At 39.2% G+C, this 26,900-nt stretch overlaps 1 protein-coding gene across 1 annotated transcript in view; it reads right to left on the bottom strand.

The window, feature by feature from the left end:
- Positions 1-250: 250 nt before the first annotated feature.
- Positions 251-26,900, bottom strand: part of lpcat2 (lysophosphatidylcholine acyltransferase 2) — a 71,339-nt gene continuing 44,689 nt past the window's right edge. Inside the window, exons 8-14 of the mRNA XM_043707013.2 lie at positions 25,720-25,774; positions 13,660-13,742; positions 12,889-13,014; positions 9,355-9,508; positions 6,749-6,847; positions 5,387-5,528; positions 251-728 (exon numbers count right to left, since the gene is read on the bottom strand). Of these exons, the coding sequence (XP_043562948.1) occupies positions 541-728; positions 5,387-5,528; positions 6,749-6,847; positions 9,355-9,508; positions 12,889-13,014; positions 13,660-13,742; positions 25,720-25,774 (847 nt within the window). The 3' untranslated portion in view covers positions 251-540. The remainder of the gene's footprint in view (positions 729-5,386; positions 5,529-6,748; positions 6,848-9,354; positions 9,509-12,888; positions 13,015-13,659; positions 13,743-25,719; positions 25,775-26,900) is intronic.

Here is a 26,900-nt window from a genome sequence, read left to right as displayed (position 1 = left end):
TATTTTCATGGTTTCCTGATAACAAAGCCTTCAAGTTGCCACAGCCCTGGGCTTAGGAATTCCTCTGAAAATTGTTCTTTTGCCTCTCAATGTCCAAGGTTTCTCAATACCCAATTTTATGGCCAAACATTTCATCATCTTTTCGAGTCTCTTCTTTCCTGCCATATCATTCACTTATTTCTCTTATGAGAAGTATCTTGGCTTTTTTAAAAATGCTAAGATAACTATATAAATGCACATTGCCGTTGTCATGAATGAAAATACACAAATAAATTTTGATTGATTTTTAATTTTTTTTAAAAAGCTGGAAAAAAATGAAAATGACCAAACTATATTTTGATATTTTTTCATGAGCAGTTACAATAAAAAAGTTGAATATTATTTACAGGATGAAGCATCATAAAAATGACAGACAATATATATTTACACCATAATAAAAGAACAGCGATCAGATCTTACAACAGGAAGATCTGAATCGTGTTTGGACCTCAAAGATATTTTGGTAATTTCTATTCACAACACAAAACAAGCAATTTGAACTCAGTCAGCCTTCTTGTCTGAGCTACTCAAACTTTCTTCAGAGGTGTTAGGTGACTGTGCCTTTTTAAGTGTTTCATCATCATCACTGTCATCTTTTGTCTGCAATACTTTGTACCGCTGAAGTTCAAGGTAGGTGGTAAACAACTTGGCGTACTCTGGATGCGCCAGAGCAAATTCACGGAATATTTCTAGGAATGAAAAGAAATGCTTCATCAGAAAAGAATTCATTTCTCATACTTCAGACTTCCATTTTTATGTTTCCCCAGAAGGTGTTTCACAACATTTCATTTCAAGAAATTGCAAAATGTTAGAAACCAATAATGCTACTGTTGCTGCATTGCCTCATGTGAATTGTGCCACTAAGACAGGGCATCCTCAACAAAAAGGAGAAATAAAGAAACCTGATTGTAGCCACCAACTCCAAATGTATAATTCAACATCCTTGAAGCTCATGTCCAGACAGAGCTATTTCTAAAACATGACGGTGGAATGGTCAAACCAACAAAATGATGGGAAATTCCTGGAGATCTTGGATAACATGATTTCTTCAGAACAATTCCTTCAAGGCATCAACTCTGAACAGGAACACTACTATACCTTAACTTGGATGGGTTGGGGGCATCAAAGATTGGTGACAATATCTCCAAGCAGAGGGTGAGAAATGATTTCTGATATGAATGTGAAGAGCCCAACCAAATCCATGAACACATCCGAATGGACTCTCCAGTACAGCTATACCTCACTTAATAATCTTATCACATTCCTAAGAAATGGCAGGCTTAATAAAAATGTTCTAAATGAAAATCACTTCCTTGTTTACAAAAAATGTAAAGGCTGACTTTTAATATTTAAAGTATGTATTGACTGACTTGATTGTAATTGATCCAAACATGTTTTTCTACTTATTACCTAACTAATACTCTTATTACTTACTATTTTTTCCTGTTTACTGCTCATTTACTACCTCCTACAACGTACTTATGCTTGCTCTCTCTCCCATACCTCTCACTCACTCCCACCATCTCTCACATTCTTGCTCACCACATCTCTTGGCTCCCTCACAATTGCTGCCCCTTCCACCCACTTGCTGCTCCTTTCAACACTGTGATAAAGGGATCAGGAGAGGTGGCAAGTGAGATAGCAAGAATGGCAGACACAGAAACAGTGAGAGCATCAGACAGCATGAAGACATCCAGCAGGAAATGTGGGAAGTATTTGGAACCAAGGTGTTCAGAAGAGGCAGCAAGTAGGTTAGCAGAGATGACATATGGGGACCAGCGAGGGACTAGGGAGAGACAAGCAGCTGTTCAGACACTAAATTGGAAATTTATTTAACTAATGGTACATTCCACTCTTAATATGGCACACTAAAAAACCTGAGAAAATTCGACCTTGTTGAATGAGGTGTAACTTGGTTTTTAAAATATACTTAAAAATAACTAATTTTATATGAGTGAAATGGCAGCTATTTTGACAACTTTTCTCACAACTAGTTTGCTTTAAGCATCCTTCCATACCAGCCTCTTCCATCAGTCAAGGCTACCAGAGTGGTTGAGAGGGTATTCATTCATGTCCGTTTCATTACGTAATCTTCTGCAGCCCTCACCCGCATCTGTCACACTCAGAACCCTGGTAGGATTTACTTTGTACTCCCTGGGCATTTCACCAAGCAGTCTACTAAGGAAATCATCCTCCGCCAATTCTGCAATCTCTAGCATGCAATTACCAAAGATTTCTTCATTTCCCCCTTTCAACATTCCATGAAAAGCTTCTCCTTGTGATACCCTGGAAAACTCCTGTATCACCTACCCTTGTACCTCCACCCTTTTCGAAGTCCAAGATTACAAACATTCGTTCTAGGTGAAGCATTAATTTACTTGCATTTGCTGTTCACAAGAGCATCTCCTCTACTTTTGCAAGACCATTGCAAACTTCTGACTGCTTTGCAGACATCGCCATTCATCTACAAGCACGAGGCATTGAGGACTGCAGTTGCTGGAGATCAGAGTCGAAGAGTGTGGTGCTGGAAAAGCACAGCCGGTCAAGCAGCATCCGAGAAGCAGGAGAATCGATGTTTCAGCCCTTCCTGACCTACAAGCATGACCCAAGCTTCTGGATAGTTGACATTCCAACTCCCTATCAAACTCTCACTGACATCTGTATCCTTTGCCTCCCACTGTTTTAATAAAGCTCAATGCATCTTTAAGGTTGAGCATCACATTTCTTGGCCTTCCAAGCCCAAGAATGAGTTCAATACCTTCAAGATCAGAGCCCCACTTTAATTTTGCATTTGGATGACAGCTACTGGTGACAATTCTGCTTGTCTCATTTTCATCTCCTCTAGACACATCTGTTCATCTTAATTGTCCCGTTTTTGCTGAACACTCTAATCCTCTTTGACATTTAATTTTCCTTGCTTTCTAGCTGATCACAGACCTCTTCTCTTTTGTTCTTTTTTCCACATTCATCTTTGCTTAAAGTTCTGATGAGGGTCAGTGACTTAACCAGGATAGTATCTGAATAAGTCTAGTGGTAAAAGAGTACGTTGAGAATTTAAGCAGTGGGTGAGTTGAGGCAAGTGTTCGTAAGGTTAGTTCTATCGCACCAGGATTAGACAGTCTGAGTGATAGCAAGGATCTGGCTTCGGAAACGTCGCTCAAGGTCAAATAGGATGCCAAGGTAACAGTAATATGGTTGGATCAGTGAGGGTAGTCATAGAGTCATAAGGAATGAGTGGCTAGGGAATGAAATTTGACATGGGGTCAGAGAAAATGGCTTTGGTTTTCCCAATATCTAACTAAGAGAAATTTTGTTGATCCAGTATTGGATCTGGAAAAGCAGCATGATAACAAAGACAGTGGAGGAGTTCAGAGAGATGATCATAGAGCCATGCAGCACAGAAACAAACTCTTTGGTCCAACCAGTCCAATGCCGAACATAATCCCAAACTAAACTAGTCCCACTTGCCAGCATCTGACTCACATTCCTCTAAGCCTTTCCTATTCATGTACCTGTCCAAATGTCTTTTAAATGTTGTAACTGTACCTGCATCTACCACTTCCTCTGGCAGTGTATTCCACCTATGAACCACCCTGTGTGTTAAAAACATGCCCTTTGGGTTAAAAATCTTGTTCCCTCACCTTAAAAATATGCCCCCGCTATTCACTTGTTTATTTTCTGAACCCTCTCCAATTTAATAATATCCTTCCGCTTGCATAGCGACCAGAACAGTACTCCAAAAGTGGCTAGTTTTAGTTCTGAACCCAGACAGATTGATTGACTAAAGTTAGGGAAAAGCCTTTCAACTCCACCATGCTGCTGGATGGGATTTTATACAATCGACAGAGGTTCATCAGCAAGGCTTCCATGGTCACCATTAGACTATTAATCCCAGGCTTATGAATGGAGTTTTAAATTCCACCAACTGCCAACTGATGGGCTTTCAATCTACGTCCCCAGAGCATTAGTTTAGCTCTTCGGATTACTCGTCCAGTGACATTATCACTACAGCACTGCCTTCCGTGATCATTGCGAATCAAACGGATTCAAGAAGACCTTTTGTCATGAAGGGAAGAAAGTTAGTGGTTAAAAGGATGACCCTGGAACAATCAGCAGTTTTGGCATAAAACAGCAGAACTCCATAGTGCTTCAAGAAAAATACTGTGGATGCTATAAATCTGAAATTAGAACAAAATATTCAGCAGGCCTTTAACCAAGATGAAAGACAATTGGCCTGAATGTTTATTCTCAATCCAGAGATATTGCAAGAGCTGTTGAGTATCTGCACTTTGATTTTACAAACCAGTTAGTGCAGGGGTGGGGAACCTGCGGCCTTAAGCCTTCTGGCTTTTTGAATGAATCCAAATTTTGCAGACAAAATCTTTTATTTTTTATTAATATGTTTTTTTTCGTCCTTTATTATTTTTATTTAAATACATTCATTTTAAGATTAAAAGTACCAGAGAGTAAAAGAAAATTCAATGAAATAATCCTCACAGACTGACCGCTACAATTAAAAAATTGGTAAGTCATAAGGGCTATTTCGACACCTGCTATGCTCATGATTTAGTTATAATGCGACTCTAGTTAGATTTTTACAAAATAATATGAATTTTGAAGAATACATAATTGAAGTTTCTTGGATGTGGCCTTATTAGATTACAACTAACATAATGCAGCCTTCCAACTGAAAAGGTTCCCCACCTCTGAGTTAGTGCTTAATGCTTCCAGTCAGATCTAGTGATGAACACCTCACCCAGTTGCTTATTATAAACATTCAAATTTGCATTTCAGTGACTTAATGAAGGGAAGTCAACAAATCAGAGACTTTAAATGTTTTATTGGCAACAAGAGATTCCAAATAGAGGCAAGGGTGTAATTTTGAAAAATGGATAGCTCAAGGATTTTGGAAGATGGAGAGTCAAATCTGGACCATTGTAATTTGCTTGACAGTGTGTAGCAGGATGATGGAGGATGTGAATAGAAATATTTTTTTCCCCAGGCACAGATACAGAAGATGCAAGGAACTAGTGAGGAACAAGGAAGCAAAGAACTTGCTTCTGATCACTATTCAGTACCCATATTACATATACACAGCGGTTAAAGACAGAACAACTAATGGCTGTAATGGTTCTCTAATGTTTGCTCATTGATCTTGAAAGGATATACAAACGACAATCAATGAGGAGCAGTGGTACCTTACTCCCATCTTCACAAAGTGAAAAAAAAATCGAAGGGGAGATTATTAAAACTACTTTTTAAAAATGTTTTTACAATTCCATTAACTGCAGAGAAGATGTGAAATCATTCTCTTGTGACTTGAAATTGCATAACTAAATTTACTCACCGTATGAGATCTTTCCTGCACCTTCCACGTCGATATCGGAGAATAATTTGGAAACATCAAGATCATGCACACCCAAAGAGGATCTCAGGAGAGCAGCAAACTCCTCTTCACTTATATATCCATCTTTATCCAAGTCAAATAACTGCACGAGCAGAGAGAGAATCAACAGAAAATATTTGTATATTATTTAATAGATAGTATAGTTTAATCAAGTAACTTTACTCAATGCAAAACAGAATGAAAAATTTGCAAATGTTTGGAAAATAGCAAGACTTTCTTGACACCCAAACTATTTGCCAACTTCTTAAATTTTAAAGCAAAAGTCAACTCTCTTCAAATAATAAAGAAATACTCTTTCTCATCCTTGATTGACTTAAATTTGTTGATGGTTTAAGCACAGACAGCTAAATTATAGATACAGATTCTTTGTATCAAGAAATTAACTGACTCAAAGCAATTATGTAAAAAGTTCCAGACTCAGTCACTGTAATGGCAGGGACGCCGACTTCCTTTTTACATCATGGGATCCTAACAATTTTATGTTTCACAGCACCAGCTAAAAAAGAAGCAAGAAAGTTCTGGGATGGCCAGAGGAAAGAAATGGAATCTGGTGTCTGGTACAGATTTTGGGAAAGACTTGCAGCAAGCATGTGAGAACTTTTTCACATAGCAAGTGGTAATAATCTAGAAGTTGCTGCCCATGAGAATGGTGGAAGTAGTTAATAATTTCAAAGGAACACTGAACAGGCTCTTCAAAGAAATAATCTGGCAGGGCTATTGGGACTGCAGCAGGGAGTTAGATTGACTAAAAGGATCTGTAGGGAGCTGGCAAGGACTCGATAGGTTAAATAGCTCCCTTCAGTGCCATAAGTGACTATTTCTTGTTCTCACATCCACGGATCAGCAGCTGTCACATTATTCAATAGAGAATTAGTCAAGGTTCTCAAACTAATCCAGCCCGCAGGATGATAAAATAGACTATGAAGAAGACAGACAAACTCTTGGCACTAACAGATTGTTTAACCCGTCTAAAGGTTGTTTTCTTGTCTTTTGTTGTTCTTATATTTCACTGGCAGGAGGAATTATGCAGTAAATGCCCCCCAAATCAAAAGCATCTTAAAAGGAAGACAAGCATTTCATTTTCCCTACAGAACAGCTTAATGATAGTGAGATCCTAAACCAGGAAAAATGACAAGTAATTACTTTTAACAGTTTATTTCAAGGATATGTTAACTCTCCATTCAGTTACTTTAACATCAAATGTAAGCATATATAAATGTTTCATTCAATTTGGAAAACACACAGGAGATAGCAAAATCAACAGCTCAAATTCTCCTTGTGGCAATATTGTACTATTTTTACCTTAAATGCAAACTGAATAGTTTCCTCTGTATTGGCAGGACTACAAAGAACCACCAAACCAATTATATATTCTCTGAAGTCAATGGTGCCATCGCCATTCTAAGAAGACAAAACATCAGTTGGTTATCTTTATATCAATCTCCACTACAACTGCTTGTTAAACGTCAAGTAACTTTAAGAGGGAATTAAATGGATATTTCAATGACAAACTTGCAAGGCTATTGGACTGTGCAAGGGAGTGAGAATGATTAGAATGATCTGCAGGGAACTGGCATGGACTCAGTGAGCTGAGTAACTACTTCCTATTCTCACATCCACTAATCAACAGCTATCATATCATTTTACACAACTACTAGTAGCTGTACCATATATTGACGAGGTAACAAAAAGAATCAGTGACGGCAAAGCTGTTGATGTGATTTACGTGGATTTCCAGAAGGCTTTTAATACAGGGCCACAAAATAGACCTACTAGGAAAATTATAGATCATGGGTTGGTGGAAGGTTGGAGATCCCCAGGGGGTCAGTATTTGGACCCTTGTTTGTCCTGACCTATATTATCTGTTTATCGTGTCCAGGGGACAATTGCTAAGTTTGCAGATGACATTAAACTTGGAAGAATTGTAAACTGCGAGGAGAACATTGTGGAACTCCAAAAGATCATTGGCAAATTGGTGTAGAGGGCATTGGCAAATTGGTGTAGAGGGCATACAGGTGGCAAATGAGGTTCAATGCAAAGAAGTTGAGGTACTACACTTTGGTCAGAAGAATATCGAAAGACAACATAAAATAGAGAGAACAATTCTAAAGAGGGTGCAGGAACAGAAGGGCCTGAGTATTTATCTGCATAGATCATTGAAGATGGCAAGACAGGTGGAGAGAGCAGTCACAGAAGTGTACAGAGTTCTCGGATCTATTACTAGGGAGGTTTATTATTAGAGTACAAGAGCAGGGAAGTGATTTGAACTTGTACAATACACTGGTTAGATCTCAGGCTGAGTACTATGCATTGTGTAAACACCACCTGAGAGTGAAATGGGAAACAGTGCAGACAGTGCTAAAGCAATTTACAAGAATAGTTCCAGTAATGAGAAATTTCAGTTGAGGATAGATTAAAAAAATTGGGACTGTTCTCCTTGGAGAGAAGACGGAGAGGAGATTTGTTTAGGCTTTTGGAATCATGAGTGAGCTGGATAGAGTAGATAGGAAGAAGTTGTCCATCCTTGTAAAGGAAAGGTAAAGAAAAGGAGGGCATAGATTTAAAGTGATGTGCAAATGAAGCAAGAGTGAAGTGAGTAAAAACATTTTCACACAGCAAGTAGTTAGTACATGGACTGCATGCTTGGAATTATGGTGGAGACAAGTTCAATTGAGACATTTAAGGCGGCTTTGGATGATTATTTGATAGAAATGGTGTGCAAAGATATGTTGAAAAGGCAGGAGTTTAGCACAAGTTAATGAACCAGGGCCAGCAAGCCTCCTTCAATGCAGTAACAATTCTGTGATTTGTTATTTCTGTGAAATTGTGTTTGAAACTATAGTATTGCATTGAAAACCTGATAAAGTAATATTGTAAGTGTTCAATTTAGAAATAAATTTTCATCTGGACTGAATCAAATTGAAAATTTGATTTCCAGATTTACCCCTGTGGCAAACAGTAACTTGGCTCATGGCTAAAATTGAGGAGAAAGTGAGGACTGCAGATGCTAGAGATCAGAGCTGAAAATGTGTTGCTGGAAAAGCACAGCAGGTCGGGCAGCATCCAAGGAACAGGAGAATCGATTTTTCGGGCATGAGCCCTTCTTCAGAAATGAGGAAAGTGTGTCCAGCAGGCTAAGATAAAAGGTAGGGAGGACGGACTTGGGGGAGGGGCGTTGGAAATGTGATAGGTGGAAGGAGGTCAAGGTGAGGGCGATAGGCCAGAGTGGGAGCGGAGAGGTCAGGAAGAAGATTGCAGGTTAGGAAGGCGGTGCTGAGTTCGAGTGATTTGACTGAGACAAGGTGGGGGGAGGGGAAATGAGGAAACTGGAGAAATCTGAGTTCATCCCTTGTGGTTGGAGGGTTCCTAGGCGAAAGATGAGACGCTCTCATCCCTTGTGGTTGGAGGGAAACCACAAGGGATGAACTCGGATTTCTCCAGTTTCCTCATTTCCCCTCCCCCCACCTTGTCTCAGTCAAATCCCTTGAACTCAGCACCGCCTTCCTAACCTGCAATCTTCTTCCTGACCTCTCCGCCCCCACTCTGGCCTATTGCCCTCACCTTGACCTCCTGTCACCTATCACATTTCCAACGCCCCTCCCCCAAGTCCGTCCTCCCTACCTTTTATCTTAGCCTGCTGGACACACTTTCCTCATTCCTGAAGAAGGGCTCATGCCTGAAACATCGATTCTCCTGTTCCTTGGATGCTGCCTGACCTGCTGTGCTTTTCCAGCAACACATTTTCAGCTCATGGCTAAAATTGCTCAATTACTCATTCAATCATGGACAAAATTCTTCAAACATATTGAATTCTGACAAAAATGTGGGGAAATTTGGGCTTCTTCCTTCCTGAATATACATTTCACTATGAAAAATTTTGCTTTGAATAAAATATATAAATAACCTACCCGATCAAAAAGAGAAAACACATCCCTAAGTGGAGGTGTAATTGGCAGTTTCAAGTGATTGGCAAATTCTTCAATACCAATCCTTCCACCCTTGGACACATTGGCAATTGCGGCAAAATTGTCCAGTTGGCTCCGTACATTGTCCCAGTTTAAACTGTAAGAATAAACCAAGCAATCGGAAATAGTTTGAAGTTTGCTAGTTTAATTACATACTTTTTAACTAAGACTTCCCACTTTCGATAAAAGCTGGGTTGGTTTATCACTGGTAATGTTCTTACTTGAGGAATTATTATATCATATGCAATAGGTAGATAAAATGGAAAGAGAGAATGAAATTAAAAGTTACTACAAGTTCTGTCTCTGAAATTTTATGTTTTCTATTGACAACAACAAGATGGTTGGGAGGCCAAGTTCAACATGCTTCCACAAAATAACCCAGAGCAAAACCTGGGGATTGATTTACATTTTAATAATCATTATTTGATTGAAGAACACACAACAGAAAACCTGACAAGAACCAATCCAGAATACTAACCAATCAATGCTGAAATGGAAAACTGATCTTGATGTGCAAAATAAACCGGTGTTACTGTGGAAAATCAGATTTACATAGAATACTATATATAAATAAACAAAGTAGTCATGTCAGCCATGATTCAATTGGCAATGCTCTTGTCTTGGAGTTAAAAGGTTCTGGATTCAGAATCCAGACCACATCAGAACTTGAACATACAAATCAAAGCTGCAAGTTTTTTTTACACAGGGAAAGGCTATTTGAGCAATCACTATCCAGCTTCACATTACTAACCCTAGCCAGATCCTACCATTTAAATTATATTCTAAATACTTAGAACATTTGGCGATGGGTTTTAGTGTTACGATATTCATACGGATCAATAAATTTTAAAAGGTTGAATTTTCCATCCACTGTTGGAAAGAATCAAGTCAGGATTTCATTTCAAGACATTTTCTATAATGAATAAACTAAAATAAACTGATGCTACACATTACTTCAGCAATTAAAACACTAAAAATACATTACAATACATCTTAAATTTATGCCAAGCTCTCCATACGTATACAGCATCAAAAGTTAAGTTTCAACTTCCTCCGAGCTTTCCAGTAGTCTTCCTTCTCCCTGCCACATCAGGGTGAATCTTTCAGTGTCCTTTGAAAGTTAACCCATTGTCTGAGTATCTCCAAAACACCTCCTAGCAGCTAAATCTATTCTGGAGACTTCTTTTCCTTAAAACTCTGAACGTCTTGTATCTTCAAACAGAGAACTAGCACTAAACAGCTAATGGCTGAACAAAAATAATGTCTTGCCCACTGCTATTCACAGCAGCAGCAGCAGCTGCTATTCCCCTTTCCATTTCTCCATGTATATGGTTGTGTTCAGAAAACCAGATGACCCTTCTTTTGTAACAAGCTAAGAAAACTTTCACTTGATTTTCTACAGATTTTGCTCACAGGTCACATGGGTCTATCTATGGGTATTAGTGATTTAGTGACCATACCATCTGTCCAGGTCATTTTATTCTATCTCAAATTAAAAGTTGCACTTTAATATGTTATGAAGCGTTGGCATTTGTAACAATAGTGCATGGTCATGATTTGATCATGGTTGTATAATGTTTTATTTGTTATTTAATTCATTAAAGCTCCAGTAGGATAGCTGCAAGGAGGTTACAATATTCTTTCCCTTCATTTGGTGCATTAAATGGAAACTGGTTCTCTTTGAATCCGTTTCTAAAGATAACCATTTGATTTTTTTCTTAAACTCATCAACTGACTTTCGAAACAGCTCACAATACCAAACAACCGCTTGTCCATAACTGGTCTTCTTGGCCATCAGTTTTGGTTGAAACACAGCCATGACAGAGTAGTCACAGAGCTGATTTTACTCTTCCTGCTTACAGGTTCAAAGACAAAAAGATTCATAAGATCCAATAGGTGATCTTGCAGCCACCTGCTTACCAGTCTCTGACTTCTCCAAACTTTTATGTAGGAGAGGGAAATATTGAATGGTTCACCTACTGACGGGTTCATTGGGGCTTAAATTAATGGACAATTAATGGTCACTCAGGGGCCATGTTCTGCTTCCATCGGTATCTTAATCATGACGGGGAGATCAATGATATGCAAGAAGCTCAGCAACTTGAGCTCGATTGACTGGTTTTGGACCAGTGATGAATGGGGTGGGAACCTCCTTTACAGGTCTCTTGGTCCATCAGAGGCACATCCTCACACAGAGTCACATCACCTCTTAAGTTCCTTCCAACATCTTCAACCAAGAGTCCCTACCCTCCTCAACGGGGTATCTCCTCAGAGTTAATGCTTCAAGTCCAATGTCATCTTCTGAACTGCCCTGCTGAATGCTAAAGAGGAGTCATTAGACTTGAAGCATCAACTCTATTTCTCTCTCTGTAGGTGCTGCCACACCAACTGAGTTTCTCCAGCACTAAGCTTCTGAAACAAAAAGCACAAAGTCAGACTTCTTGTACTTCCCATTTTTGTATGTGGATTTGCACAAAATGCTTATGTTGCACAACCACATTAAATGAAGATGTGTGCAAACATAGATGCATAATTTCAGCTGAGAATCTGCATTCAGCAGCCATTTGCACCACTACTGAGATTTATTTATATATTATTCCTGCCCTGCTAGTTTCTTTTGGGCTTCTTTCTTGCTTTAATTTTTTTCTCATCCTCTCTCCATCACAATTCATCTGATCCTCTTTTTCCATCCTTTCACCATTTCAATCCAGCTCTTTTTTTACTTAAACTGCATAGTTTAACTTTTGGGGGCGGGGAGGGTGCTTCGGAAAACCAGAGGTGACAGCCACCAAATAGAACAAATGGTAAACGCTTAGAGGAAATCAGTACTAAAAACAAAGACAAATGCTTTGGTGTCTGCTAATTTTAATTGGGAGTGCGGCAGGAAATTAATGAGCAAATTAATATTTTTCCAGCAATTTATGATTTTGTAGCAAATTAATAAAACTGAGTTCTTCTTCAAGTCTTCCTTAAGTTGAAGCAATTAAAATTTGTACCTTAAAGAAGAAAACAGTTTGAAAAAGAAAGCTTTGCAGTACTGTGAAAAAGAAAACTGAAGCCTTTGGGTTCGGACCTTGGAATATAAAGAGTTAGACTAATCAAATACCAGGTTAGAAAGCAGCAAATACCTTACAAAAGGCATTTTCAGAATGCTTTACTGATGAAAATGCATAGTCCTCCATTTGGATATGAAAAAAATCAGTGGTTCGTCCCTATCTTTCTCTTTATACGTGCATTGAGGAGATATTTAAAATGCTTAACCTTTGATCACCAGCAGAGGTCAGCGCCTTTTAAAGTGCATCAGCCTTTTGCTGTATCTGATTTGACACTGGTTCGAGATACACTTGTATTCATTTGATCCAACTAATTTTGGAAAAAATGCATTTGACATCTCAGTATTTATACTATCATTTAAATATTCAAACTTTCAGCCAAAAACAAGATTTAAAACTATTCCATATAGTCAGATTAGCATACTTGAGCTTTTTGTTAATTTTGGTAAACTCCACCAGGCCAACTTCCATGGGCAAAGTCAGTTCACCGGCTGAAATCATCAGTCTGCAATCTTCAAACGTGTGATCCGTAACTGGCACATCCAAAGCTCTACAAAAATGACAAAATACGTCAAAGCAGACATTTTTCTATGACCAAAATAAATCACGACATTATGTAGCTACAAATTACTGCAGATGCTGGAATCTGTACTAAAAACAACAAAAGGAGATCAAAGCCGGTCAGACAGCATCCATGGAGAGAGAGCAAGCTAATGTTTCAAGTCTAGATGACTCTTCATCAGAGCTGACAGCAGAGTTGCCCAGCTCTGACGAAGAGTCATTTAGACTCGAAACATTAGCTTGCTCTCTCTCTCTCTCTCCAAGGATGCTGTCTGATCTGCTGTGATCTCCAGCATGTGTTTTCAGTAAATTGTGACATTAACTGAACAATACTCAAGTTATGTATATTAGGGAGTCACATTTAATAGCCAATTTATTTTGCCAGCATATTAGATGGGTATTAATGATATTCTATTAAATTCTCAAAATGATACTAAAAACCATCCCCAAAATGTGATAATAGGAGTGAAGTGGAATAATTATTGAAAACAATTAGTCTTTTTTGCAGTCTTATAGCTTTCTATTTACAAACAAAGTGAAGTGATCAGTTTGACAAGGAACTTTGTAAATGAAAATAAAAAAATGTACAAAATCTTTTATGCAAAACAAATAAAACTTGTTTCAAGTTACTTACAAGGCCATAACACTACGAACTCTATTACCATATAGGAGAGGATCACATTTTTCTTCTTCACTTGGTACATACACAGGCAAAAACTGAAATTGTTAAGTAAAATTTTATTACCACAGTTTTATTCAATTCAGACAGAGGTATGAAATATCTAAAGCACAAAAATGAAGAAGCTAACTAGCAACATTAAAACAAACCAAATCTGTTTCACTTTATGCCAATTATTCACAACACCAACACAGAAATTGCTGGTAAGGTTACATAATGTAAAACTGACATTAAAACTACAAACCAAACTATTGAATGAACATTAAGCAGCTTGACTTCACAGTCTTTGAGAAAATGCTAGAGTCCATTAATAAGGAAGACAACAATAGGAGTTAGAAAAATTTAACACAATCAGAAGCGACACATTTTGTGAAAGTTAAATCAATACATGTCATGTATTCGGACTGCCAGAAAGCATTTCACAAGGTGCCTCATAAAAGATATCAGATAACCAAGGGGCAAAATGGGAGAAAAGGTCTAAGATTGGTCTCTATCATGAGTGAAAAGTATTTGACAAACTAATGGGACTAAAGGCAGACAAGTTCTCAGGACCTGATGGCCTACATCTAAAGATTTAAAAGGAAGTGGCTGCAAAGATAGTGGCGGTGGATGCAAAGATGTGGGGTTTGGGGGTGATGCATTTTTGAAATATTCCAGAACTCACTGGATTCTGGAAATTTCCAATGAATTGGAAAACTGCCAATATGATGCCCCTCTTTCAAGAAAGGAGGGAGCCCAGAAAGCAGGAAACTATAGGCAAGTTATCTTAGCATTTGTCTTTGGAACAAAGAAATAGCAGGACATTTAGGTGAGCTTAATGCAATCAGAGTCAACATGGTTTTGTGAAGAGAAATAATGTTTGACAGATTTGCTAGAGTTTTTTGAGGATATAACAAGCAGAGTTGATAACGGGAAACCAGCAAATGTAATATATTGCATTTCCAAAAGGATTTCAATAAGGTGTCGCAGAAAAGGTTTTTGCACAAGATAGGAGTTCATGCTACTGGGGATAATGTATTTGCTTGAAGTGAGGATTGTTTAACACACAGAAACTAGAATTGCGATTGATGGGTATTTTCAGCTTGGGAAGATGTGGATTGCCACTGGGATCTTAGGACCTCAATTATTTACTATCAATATTAATATATCCAAACTTGCCAATGAAATAAAAATAAATAGATGGAAGGGCATGTTGTGGTGAGGACATGGAGAATCTGCAAGGTAAGAAAGGTCAGTTGAGTGAATAAGCAAAAACCTGGTAGATGAAGTTTATTGCAGGAAAGTGTGAGGTGATGCATTTTTTGATGTGAAGAATGAAAAGGCAGTCTACGATTTAAGTGAAGAGAGTGTCCAGGAAAATGCAGTACAGAGGGTTCTGAGTGTTCTTGTGCATGAAACATAAGATATTTGCACGTAGGTACAGCAATTATTTAAGATGACAAATGGACGTTTGACCTTTATTGCGATGAGGTTGGAGGGTTATAACTGTATAGGGTGGTGATGGTGATGGTGATGGTGAGACTATGCCAAGTGTACAGTTTCGGTCGCTAATTTGAGAAAGATAAACTGACGGAGGGAAATTCATGAAACTAATTCCTAGAATAAAGGAGTTGAGAATGGCTAAGCAGGTTATGTCTTTAAAAATTAGAATTTCGAAGAATGAGGGGCAACCTTATTGAAACACATAAGGTTCTTAGGGGACTTGACAGGGTAGATTTTGTGACTTCTACTAGTGGTGGAATTGGCATGAAAGATAATTTCTTATTGAGATGGCCATTACCGGGCACTTTAGTGATCCAAACATTACTAGCCACTAGTCTGCTCAAGCCTGGGTCGTGCTGCATTTGGTCAAGGATTATTTCAGTATCTGATGGTGCCAAACATTGTGAAATCATTAGCGAACATCTTCACTTCTAACCTTGTGATGGTAGGATGGTCATTGATGAAACAGTTGAAAATGTTTGGATTAAGACACTACACTCAGGAACTTCTGTACAGATATTTTGGAGCTCAGATAACTAATCTCCAACAAATACAAATATTTTCCTTTGTGCTGGTGGTTATTCCAATCAATAGAAAGTTTTCTACCTGATCCCCCCGACTCCAGATTCTTTTAGTGCTCTTTGACACCATACTTGATCAAATGCAACTTTTATGTCAAAGGCAGTCACTCTCAATGCACTTCTGGAGTTCAACTCTTTTGCCCAAGTTTGAATCAAGTCTGTAATGAGGTCAGGAGCCAAGTGGCCCTGGCTGAACCCAAACAATGTTAGTGAGCAGGTTATTGCGAGGCAAGCTCTGCATGATAGCACTGTTGATGATCCCTTTTATCACTTATGTTGACAATAATTGGCAGGTTGCAATATACTATATTTTGTATAAGACATGCCAGGGCAATTTCCCACATTGCCAGGTAGATGCCATTGTCACAGCTGCATTGGAACAGCCTAGCCAGGGGAGGGGCAAGTTCTGGAGCACAAGTCTTCAGCATAAATGCTGGTGTATTGTCAGGGACCATAGCCTTTGCAATTTTTTTTCAGCCATTTCTTGATGCCACATGGGTAACATGAGGTGATGCATTTTGGAAAGGCCTATCACAGTAGGACTTCTACACTTAATGGTAAGATCCTGAGGAATGTTGCTGAACAACGAGACCTTGGAATGCAGGTTCATAGTTCCTCGAAAGTAGAGTTGCAGGTAGATAGGAGTGTGAAGGCAGCATTTGATATGATTGCCTTCATTGGTCAGGGCATTGAGTATAGCAGATGGGAGGTCATGTTGCAGCTGTACAGGACATTGGTTGGGCCACTATTGGAATACTGTATGTATTTCTGGTCTCCCTGCTTTAGGAAGGATGTTGTGAAACTTGAAACGTTTCAGAAAAGATTTACAAGGATGTCACCAGGGTTGGAGGATTTGAGCTACAGGGAGAGGCTGAAAAGGCTGAGGTTATTTTCCCTGGAGCATCAGAGCTGGAGGGGTGACCTTATAGAGATTTATAAAATCATGAGGGGCACAGATAGGATAAATAGACAAGGTCTTTTCCCCAGGGTGCAGGAGTCCAAAACTAGAAGGCATACGTTTAAGGTGAGAAAGGAAAGATTTAAAAGGGACCTTTTAAATCGCAACGTTTTCAAGCAGAGGGTGGTGCATGTATGGGAATCAACTGCCAGAGGAAGTGGTAGAGGCTGGTACAATTAAAAGGCATCTGGATGGGTATATGAATAGAAAGGGTTTAGAAGTATATCGGCCACATTCTGAAAAATGGGACTAGATTTAATTTAGGATGTCTAATCAGCAGGAATGAGCTGCACCAAAGGGTCTGTTTCTGTGTTGTATATGTCTATGGCTGAATCAACTGGTTGAAGATTGGCATCAGTAATGCTGGGTTCTTCTGTAAGTTCGAGATAGTGAGGACTGCGGATGCTGGAGATTTTCAGAGTAGATGAAGTATGGCATTGGAAAAAGCACAGCAGGTCAAGCAGCATCTGAGGAGCAGGAGAGTTGACATTTTGAGCAGGACCCTTCATCAGGACTGGCCAAAACATCAACTCTCTTGCTCCTCAGATACTACCTGACCTGCTGTGCTTTTTTCCAGTACCACTCTCTAACTTTTGTAAGTTGCCAAGCTAGATCAGACACATAGCATTTCTGGTTGAAGATTGTTGCAAATGCTTCAGCATTATCCTTTCCAATAATGGTTTGGGTTTCTCCATTATTGAGGATGGGGACACGTGTAGAGGTCCTCTTCCAGTGAGTTATTTAATTGTTCACCAATGCTCACAGCTGGATCTAGTAGGACTGCAGAGTTTGACCAGGTCCATTGATTCTGGAATCAATTTGCTTGATTTGTCATTTGCTGTTTACACTGACAGGAGTGCAAATAGACCAATGTTGTTGCTTTAACTACTCATTTTTGCATCTGGTGTTGGTCGCTGCACACCCTCTTGCCCTCTTCATTGATCAGGATTGACCCCTTGGTTCAATCATAATAGTATTGGCAAAGAGGGGAATATGCCAGGTCACGAGAACTGTGCAGTGGTCACCCCTACTGATACAGACATGAGTAGATGTATCTATGGCATGAAGAGAAGCAAAAAGGCTAAGCATTATTTTTGCCTCTAGTTGGTTCCTTCACTCCGTGCCACAGACTCATTCTAGCAACAATGTCCTTTCAGTCTTGACAAGCTTAGTCAGTAATATAGCTGCAGAGTCATTATTGACGGTGGACATTGAAATCCCTCACACACAGCACATTCTGCACCTTTGTCACCCACAGTACTTGTCCAAGTGCTGTTCAACATGGAGAAGTACTGGTTATCAGTTGTGGGGGATGATACAAGTATATTTGTATAAAGTACAAGATCAGAATAGCTAAAGTGAACTGAGGAAATAGGTCAACAGGTAAGAAAGCACAGAAACAGTGGAAGGCAATGAGATATTGCAAACCTCAGCCATATTTCACTGGGAAAACATGATTGAGAGAAGGATGTGCCATCCCTGGTTGACTAATAAAATTAAAGATAGCATCAAATTGAAAGAAAGTGTCCAACACTGTAAAGATTAGTGGTGAGTTAGAAAATTTTTAATTTATAAAATCTGTGAAAAAAAAGCACTATTTAAAAAGGAGGAAACTTTAACTATGCCAAAAATCAAACTCAAATTTCTAAACGGATAGCAATAAGCATCTCCACAAGGATAACAAACAACAGGGAGTTTAGTTTATTGTCCTCCTCTTTTGTTTGTAAATTATGATACTGAATTACTTTTAAAACATCATTTCTGTTTCTTTGCCATCTTAAAAGAGGCCACGACTGGTTTCCCCCAAAGTCTCTGCTTATGAAGCCCATTTTTAAATGATCTGAAGCAAACTAATTCTAGGGTTTTAAAAGATAGTTTATTTAATGTTCAAACCCAGGGCTAAATTTTCAGCATACGTACAGGCATAAACATACAAGGAAGAAAAAAAACAAAGGAAAAGTCATGATTCCAAACAAATGGAGAGAAAGATTCTTGTGTGGCAGAGTCCAGCAAGCCAATACCCAGTGAAAGGTTCTTATAGTTGGCTATTCAGGCAGTTTAGGAACTAGTTCAGTTTTTTGTCCAGATTTCCTCCGAAAATGAGACTTCAAGAGAAGTCAAAAGTAGAGGTAGACTTTGGTTAGGCCTCAAGTGCCCTTTTGTCTATTTCAATTTTTGTTTTAAAAAAGGTCTCAATAGAGAGTTAGAGTTGTACACTTAAAGCTAGTTTTAAAATGTCATGTGACAGAGTTTCTGAAATGGGGCATTTTACTCCTCCAACCATTGTGTGGTGGGAGATAATTGTGGGGTTGGTAGCACCATTTCAATCATAAGTTTCAGTGTTTTCCCTTTGTACAAAATTAGGAAGGGTAGACTCTGTCTGTTGCTCCTTTGGGTTTTATTGCAACACTCAAAGTGGAAGTGTAAAATTACAGAGGGATGATGATTTGGATCTTTCTACGTAATTGCTGGAAATTTCTAAAAGCAGTCAAGTTGCCCAGTCTATGTCTGATAGTGGCTATTTTATGCATGAATCAATTTTATAAAATAAACGAGAGTACAATTGCAAAATTCAAAAAAAATGAGATTTCTTTGCATGTCTTGCAGGTATAATATTCTAACAGCTATCAGGAAGAAAATTAATTCTATATCATTTTTAAAAAGGATTTTCTTGAAGAAATTAAAACAAAATCTCTCATGCATTTGGGAATTAATTCCTGACAGTTAAACATATAACTAGCAGGAGAATATCTTTCTCTGTTGAATTCTGTGGGTTCATACTCCGAACAGGATGCTGTGTCAACCAATGTTAAATTTTTTTCTGTAGCTTTTAAGGCTGTAAGAACCAACTCCAATCTAACAATGTCATGTTGATGCTTTGCACTTCAGAAATTATCACACTTAGTAGGGTGGTTTGCAAATTTTGTAAAAACTTCTGGGCACACTTGTTTTCACATTCTGAGATTTTGTTTTATTTGCACTGTGGTTTAACAGGGCATCCAGGTACAAACAAGGACTGCAGATGCTGGAAACCAGAGTCTAGATTAGAGCGGTGCTGGAAAAGCACAGCAGGTTAGGCAGCATCTGAGGAGCAGGAAAATCGCATAAACCACATCATCCAAAGACATTTCCGTCACCTCCAAACAGACCCCACTACCAGGGATATATTTCCCTCCCCACCCTTTCCGTTTTCCACAAAGACCGTTCCCTCCGTGACTACCTGGTCAGGTCCACGCCCCCCAAAAACCCACCCACCCGCCCGGGCACCCTCCCCTGCCACCGCAGGAATTGCAAAACCTGCGCCCACACTTCCTCCCTCACCTCCATCCAAGCTCCCAAAGGAGCCTTCCACATCCACCAATGTCATTTATTATATCCGTTGCTCCTGATGCAGTCTCCTCTACACTGGGGAGACTGGACGCCTCCTAGCAGAGTGCTTTAGGGCACATCTCCGGGACACCCGCACCAATCAACCCCACTGCCCTGTGGCCCAACATTTCAACTCCCCCTCCCACTCTGCCGAGGACATGCAGGTCCTGGGCCTCCTCCACTGCCGCTCCCTCACCACCTGACGCCTGAGGAAGAACGCCTCATCTTCCACCTTGGAACACTTCAACCCCAATGTCCTCATTTCCCCCTCCCCCACCTCACCTCAGCTCCAACCTTCCAGCTCAGCACAGTCCTCATGACCTGTCCTACCTGTCTTTCACTACCTGTTAGTTCATCTGGGAACTTTCTTCTTCTCCTTCCATGTTGGAAAGATAGTGTCAACAAAAGGCATCTGGATGGGTATTTGAATAGGAAGAATTTGGAGGGATATAGGCCAGGTGCTAGCAGGTGGCAACAGATTGGGTTGGGATATCTGGTCGGAATGGACAAGTTGGACAAAGGGTCTCTATGACTCTAAGCCAGACTTTCTGCACATCCACTAGGGTGGGAGTCTCCTTCCATTCAAAACTTTCTGCTTGGTTCAGGACTCGGGTCCCAATTCTGTCCTATACCTTTGGACAGACATCCTGCTCATCAGGCAGGGGCATGAGCTATTTTTCATGCAAAACAAGGGGAGGCTGTTAGGATGTGTTTGCAGGACTTTCCCGGTGTCTGTCCCTAAAGCAGAAGGTGGAATTCAGACAGCCAGCCCTTATTCAGCAGGGGCCCAGGTTTCCTTCCTTGTAAAATAGGAGGTAGGTAGCTTTCTCATCTGGAGTTGGAAACCTCTCTGGTCTCACTTTAAATAGGAAAAGTAGGTCTCAAACACACGTCCATCTGTTACGATAAATTTGCCATCTAGGTTTGGGAACGTTCTGTGCCTGTATTTAGATCTAGGAGAGAGATTTGACGAGCCACACTTTGGCTGCATCTCCTTCAACCTTTCTTACTCCCATCTCAGCCTTTTTTGCTTCTCTCTAGCTCAACTGAGTACTGTGCACCAGTTCTGGAAGCTTCAGAGTTAGCAGCCTCTGAACTGACTTTTGGGTGAAAGTAAGCACAACCCAGCCACAAAATGGTTGATAAAGCTGCAAGAGAGGATCCTAAAGAGAGTACCTCTTGCTTACAAGGTAATTAATTACCCAATTTAGTAACGTGGAATGGGCTGGTCCATATTCTACACTATGTCTTTTAGCATACCCTGGTTATTCACTTTTACCGTCAGTTCATCTGTATTAGAACCATTCTAGGCCTCATTTCAACCTAGCAAGGAAAGTATGCCAATTTGATTCTTTGCTCATTTCCTTCTTTTCATGAAAAATATAGATCCGTTCTTGACCTCTTAATTTTACTGGTCTGCTCTCAGCCTCTAGCTTCGCCAAACCAGCTTATCCCCAATGAGTTTTGCACCCCCTGCAAAGCTTCTGGCACATACTCCAGCCTTCAACAACTGTGCAGAGCTGTGGTTAATTGATTAGTTTGTACAGCCTCTCATGACTGTCTCCCGATGCCTATCCTGACATATTTAGACACAATGGGCTCTTTGCTGAACTTTTCAATTCTATGATTCTGTCCTGATGTCTTTTCATCAGCAAGTTGAGATTTAATATTTTCGTGACACACTCACATTAGCATGCAAAGAGGGAAAAAAGAAAATTAGCTATAATTCTTGATTTATTAATGATATGGTTATTAATTCATGTGTCGGTCAAAGTCAAAATCCAGTCGGTCAAAATCAGGTGAAGCTGTTTGCAGTTGGCCAGAAATCATTTTCACAGAAGCTCAGATGCAAATGAAAACAACAATATGGCTCTTTAAGGCTGTGAACTAATTTACATTTCATGCGAAATACAAGACTCTTCCTCGGAGACAGGCTTCAAAAGGAATGAACGAGAGACTGGGGGCAAGTTTCAGATCATAAGATATGGGAGCAGAAGCAGGTTGTTCAGCCCATCAGGCCTGTTCTGCTATTCAACCACAGTTGATTGGTATTGAGAAATCTTTCTCCTGCCTTCTCCCTGCAATCCTTGCTCCCCCAATCACAAGTCTGTTTTCAACTCTTGGCCTCGACAGCCTTCTGTGGCAATGTGTTCTATAGGTTCACCATCTCTTAAGTGTGACTGGGGCTGATTTTATAATCTTCAACTCCACTTTGCTACCTTATCCACATAACGCTTGATTCCTTTACTGATTAGGTGTCTATCTCAGACTCAACAGCCCTGTGATAAAGAATTTCACACATTCACTCTCCTCAGACAGAAAGAAAAACTGCCTCATCTGTCTTAAATTGGTGATCCCTTATTGCAAGATTAAGCTCTCAGGTGACAAACAGAGTAGACAGGAAAAACTTTCCCGTTAGTGGAGGGATCAATGACCAGGGATTATTGTTTTGAAGTGAGGGGCAGGAGGTTTAGAAGGAACATGCGAAAAGCTTTTTTTTTTAAATATAAAAATCCAGGTGGTGGGAATTTGGAATTCAATGTCTCACACCATTTAAGAAGTCGCTACAGTCTTAAAAGACTCCATTCTCTCATTAGTGAGAGACTCTCGGTATCTATGTATCTACATTATCAATTCCTCCAAGAATCTTATATATTGCAATAGGGGGTCTCATTCTTTTAAACTCCAATGAGTACAAGCCCAACGACTCAACCTTACCTCAAGAAAATCCTTGTATACCTGCAATCAACCTAATAGGCCTTATCTGGACTGCCTCCAAAGCTAGTACATCTTTCCTCTGATAAAGGGACCAAAACGTCGTTTTCCAGCTGGTCTGACTGGTACTTTGTATAGCATTAGCAAGGCCTTCCTAGTATTTTTATACTCCATTTGTTTTGAAATAAAGGCCAGTATCCACCTGTGTTCCCTATTATCCACTGAACTGGATGTTAGCTGCATCTGATTCGTGCCAAATCCATGTTGCAGCCTTCCTCATTTAAATAATATTCAACTCTTCTATTTATCTTGCAATGCACATAATCTCACATTTCCTACATTTTATTCCATTTGCCAAGTTTTCGCCCACTCACTTAACCGGCCTATACCTTTAAGTGTTATTGTCTCACCCTCAGTACTCAGCTGCCCACCTATTTGTGTCATCTGCAGACTTGGCGATAATACATTCATTTTGTCATTCATGTCAATAATATATATTGTAAATAACTGCGGCCCCAGCACTTTTCCCTGTGGCACTCCAGTAGTTACAGACTGCAATCCTGAAAATGCACCATTAATTTCAACTCTGTCTTCTATTAGCTACTCAATCCTCTATCTGCACTCATACATTATTCCCAATACCATGGGCTCTAAGATAGCCTTGTTATCTAAGGGGCTGTGTTCACTGTGGTCCCTCTCTTCATATTTAGAGAAGCTCCTCCTGCCTGTTTTTGTTACTCGTTAGTTTGCCCACGGTTTATTTTCTGCGCTGTTTTAGTCATCTTTTGTTGGCTTTTAAATCAGAGAACTGGGAATGTTTTAAGTCTAATCTTTGCCATATCATATTTTTTTCTTTCAATTTTATACTATCCTCCAATTTATTAGTTAACCACGGCTGGTTAGGTTCTAGAATCCTACTTCCTCACTGGCCTGAACCAAACTGCTTATTGTCTGTCCCAATGTTAAAAAGCACTCTCAAAAATGAAGTTCAGAGCTGTATATTAAAAAGCTACTGAAACATCTGACTTTCAAATAATATGGACAAGGCAATTCAACCAAACTAGGTGGTTTCAATGTGTCTCAAAATCATTTAAGGAGGTAACTGTGGGGCTGTTAGTATCAGGTCAGCCATGAGTTTCAATGCTGCCCTACGTTCAGAAGTGGTCGTGGTAGACAGGGTCTATTGCTCCTTTGCGTAATACTTGTCAAACAAATGAGAGGTGCAAACTTCCAGAGAGTCACAAGTTAGTTTTTGCCTTGGCAATTGCTGAAAATTTTTAGAAGTAGCCATTGTGCTAATCTGCATTTAATAATAGACATTTTAAAACTGGCAAGAGTTCATTTGAATGAGACAGTATAGTCTTTTGTTTTAGAAAGGACAGTATTATCTCCTTCCAGGCCTTGTAGGCCTGGTTTTCCTTCAGCCGTCAGGAATAAAGATCTATTTAACTTCAACAGGATCTCTTGCAGAAAGAAATAAAGTATAGATATTTACTTAGTAGATAGATAAAACTCGCAAGAGAAGTTTCTTTGTTGCATTCTAAGGGTTCATACTTGGGAAAACGTGTCAGCTAATGAGGGATTTCTTTTCTGTAGGGTATAAGGCTTCAACAGCCAATTCCAGCCAATGTAACATCTCTGCTCAGAGGAAATTAAGGAATTATAGGGCAGTTTTGATGTCTGCGATAGGGAAAATGCACTAATAAGATAATATGACGAAACAGGCAGGAGGCAAAAATTGATAATTTTTGAGCTGCAAGCAGTTATGAGTGGAGTGTCACAGGGATTAGTGCTGGTACCTCAACTATTTACAATTTCAATCAATGAAATAGCTGAAGAGACTGAGTGTATGCAGAAAGTAAATTGTCCAGAGGTCAGAGCCTATGCAAATCTCTGTAGACTGCAACTGAGCAGCTAAAAATAGGCCAGTAGAGTAAAGCATGGGAAAAACTTGACTACTTTAGCCAGAAGAATAGAAAAGCAATATTTTGTGCAAACGGAGAGACAGCAGAATTCTACAAGTCACAGGGATCTGGGTGTCCTTATATATAAATTACGTAAAGCTGATATGCAGGGGCACAAGTGAAGGAAGGCAAACAAAAAGTGTTTTGTGCATATGAAATCAAGAATAAACATAGGGAAGTAGTGCTACATCTGTACAGGACCATAGTGAGATCCTGGTGTAGTGTGTACACTTTTGGTCTCCATAACAAAAGGCATAGCTGCAGTTGAAACAATTCAAAAAAGGTCTACTCATTTTATAAGCATTTTGTAATGAAAGGTTGAACAGGACAGATCTGGTTCCATTGGAGTTAAGAAAAAAAGCTGGGCAATCTTACTGAAATATGTGACTTGAGGGGACTTGACAGGATGGATGCTGACAGAGAGAATGTTATCGCTGCCTCCGTGTTGGGGTCTCGAACTATGAGACAGAGTCTAAAACATGAGAAGTCTCCCTTTTAAGAGGGAGGGGTAGGGAGAATTTTCTTTTGTGCTGTTAAGTCTACAGAACTCTCAACACCTGAATGCTGTGAAGGCTGAGTCATTGAACACATTCAGGGCTGAATTAGATAGATGTTTGATCAAGGGAGTCACAGGCATGGAGTGATTTAGGGCAGGCAATAAATGGAGTTCGCCATGATTGCATCAATTGGTCAGGCAGGCACAAAGGGCTGAATGGCCTGCTCTTCTAATGTTTATGCTGTGATTCATGTTGAACCCAAAAAACAATTAATCATTCTTCGCATTCAAATTATCCATTCCATTTTGAACATCTTGATCACATCTCCTCCTATTTTTTTCTTTTCCTCAATAAAAGATTCATTTTAAATTTCCTCTAATCATGAGGTCCAAGTGAATGGAAAGATATATTCAACGGCAGGGGCCAAGAACTATCATTTATATTCTTACCTCAACTTCCACTTTTGAATAGGGTTGACATAATGTTAAAAACACAAGTGTCATCCTGCAAAACAAACAGAAATATTTGAAAAACAAAATAGAGAATTCTGAGAGCAAACTGTGCATGTTTTTACCAAAGATGACAAAGTCTACTGTATTGTAAACCCAACGAGATTACCAAGACTGTTCATTTAACAGGTCACTTAAAAATAATTCATCAACAGCACGTGTGCATATTTGAACACACTACCATGCTGTTTTGGGATTCTATATTCACAATGAATCATTTCCACCATCTTACGTGAGCTATTAGGGATACTAAAGACATTTCCTAGTAAAAGACAGCAAATGAATATGTAACAGATAACCCATGCACATACCCACTTTTGATCATCAATAATTGCAGGCAAGGTAGATTATTTGGTTCACCTTGAGTTACACCAGAAGCTCACCCTAATGCAGCAAATTATTGATGCTTAAATAATTTCAGGATTTTCATTTCCACTACTTTCTCAAGTACACATCCCACAAAATCACATGTTGTGTAAAATCTTTGAAGTCAAACCTACATTTAGTTTTCATTAATGTGAAACTGAATCTATGGAGAGTTGGTGGTGGATTGAAAGTCAAGATATGGCTTTCCTATATGGAATCACACAAATAAAAGCTAAATGCTGGAAATCTGATAGAAAAATAGGAAGGACTGGGAAATCTCAAGTCTGGCAACACCTATGGAGAGGGAAGAGAGCTAATGTTGAGTCATGATAGTAAGAGGAGGAGAAAGTTTGGACTAAAAACATTAACTTTGATGAGTTTCTCCAGGACTTTGTTATTATTTTAAAATCTCAGTTGGAGACAGAGATTTAATTTTAAAAAATCAGACTGAAAAATTGAAAGTTCTCTCAAAACTGTTTTACTTTTGAAAGATATCATGATACCTCCCTCCTCATACAAAAATGAAACAAAGGCTGTTTCTGAAATTTGAAAGCTACATTTTGCATTTGAGGACAATTTTTTGACTCTCCTTAACTTATTTTTTTAGATGACGCAATCATGTAGTAACAATGCCTTCTGTATTTATATGACATATGGGATATTTGAACTTGCACAGAATTAAAACCACTAAGAATTATTAACCCTCAAGTAAACTTAAAGATATAACACAGGGAGAAAGCAAAATTTACGAGACA

Source organism: Chiloscyllium plagiosum, unplaced genomic scaffold (assembly GCF_037043375.1).
Source record: "Chiloscyllium plagiosum isolate Xiang-an unplaced genomic scaffold, Cpla_swu_hap1 HiC_scaffold_17, whole genome shotgun sequence".
In the NCBI taxonomy this organism is placed as follows: domain Eukaryota; kingdom Metazoa; phylum Chordata; class Chondrichthyes; order Orectolobiformes; family Hemiscylliidae; genus Chiloscyllium; species Chiloscyllium plagiosum.
The sequence above is the reverse complement of the archived record's forward strand: the minus strand, read 5'-3'. Positions and strand labels throughout refer to the sequence as shown.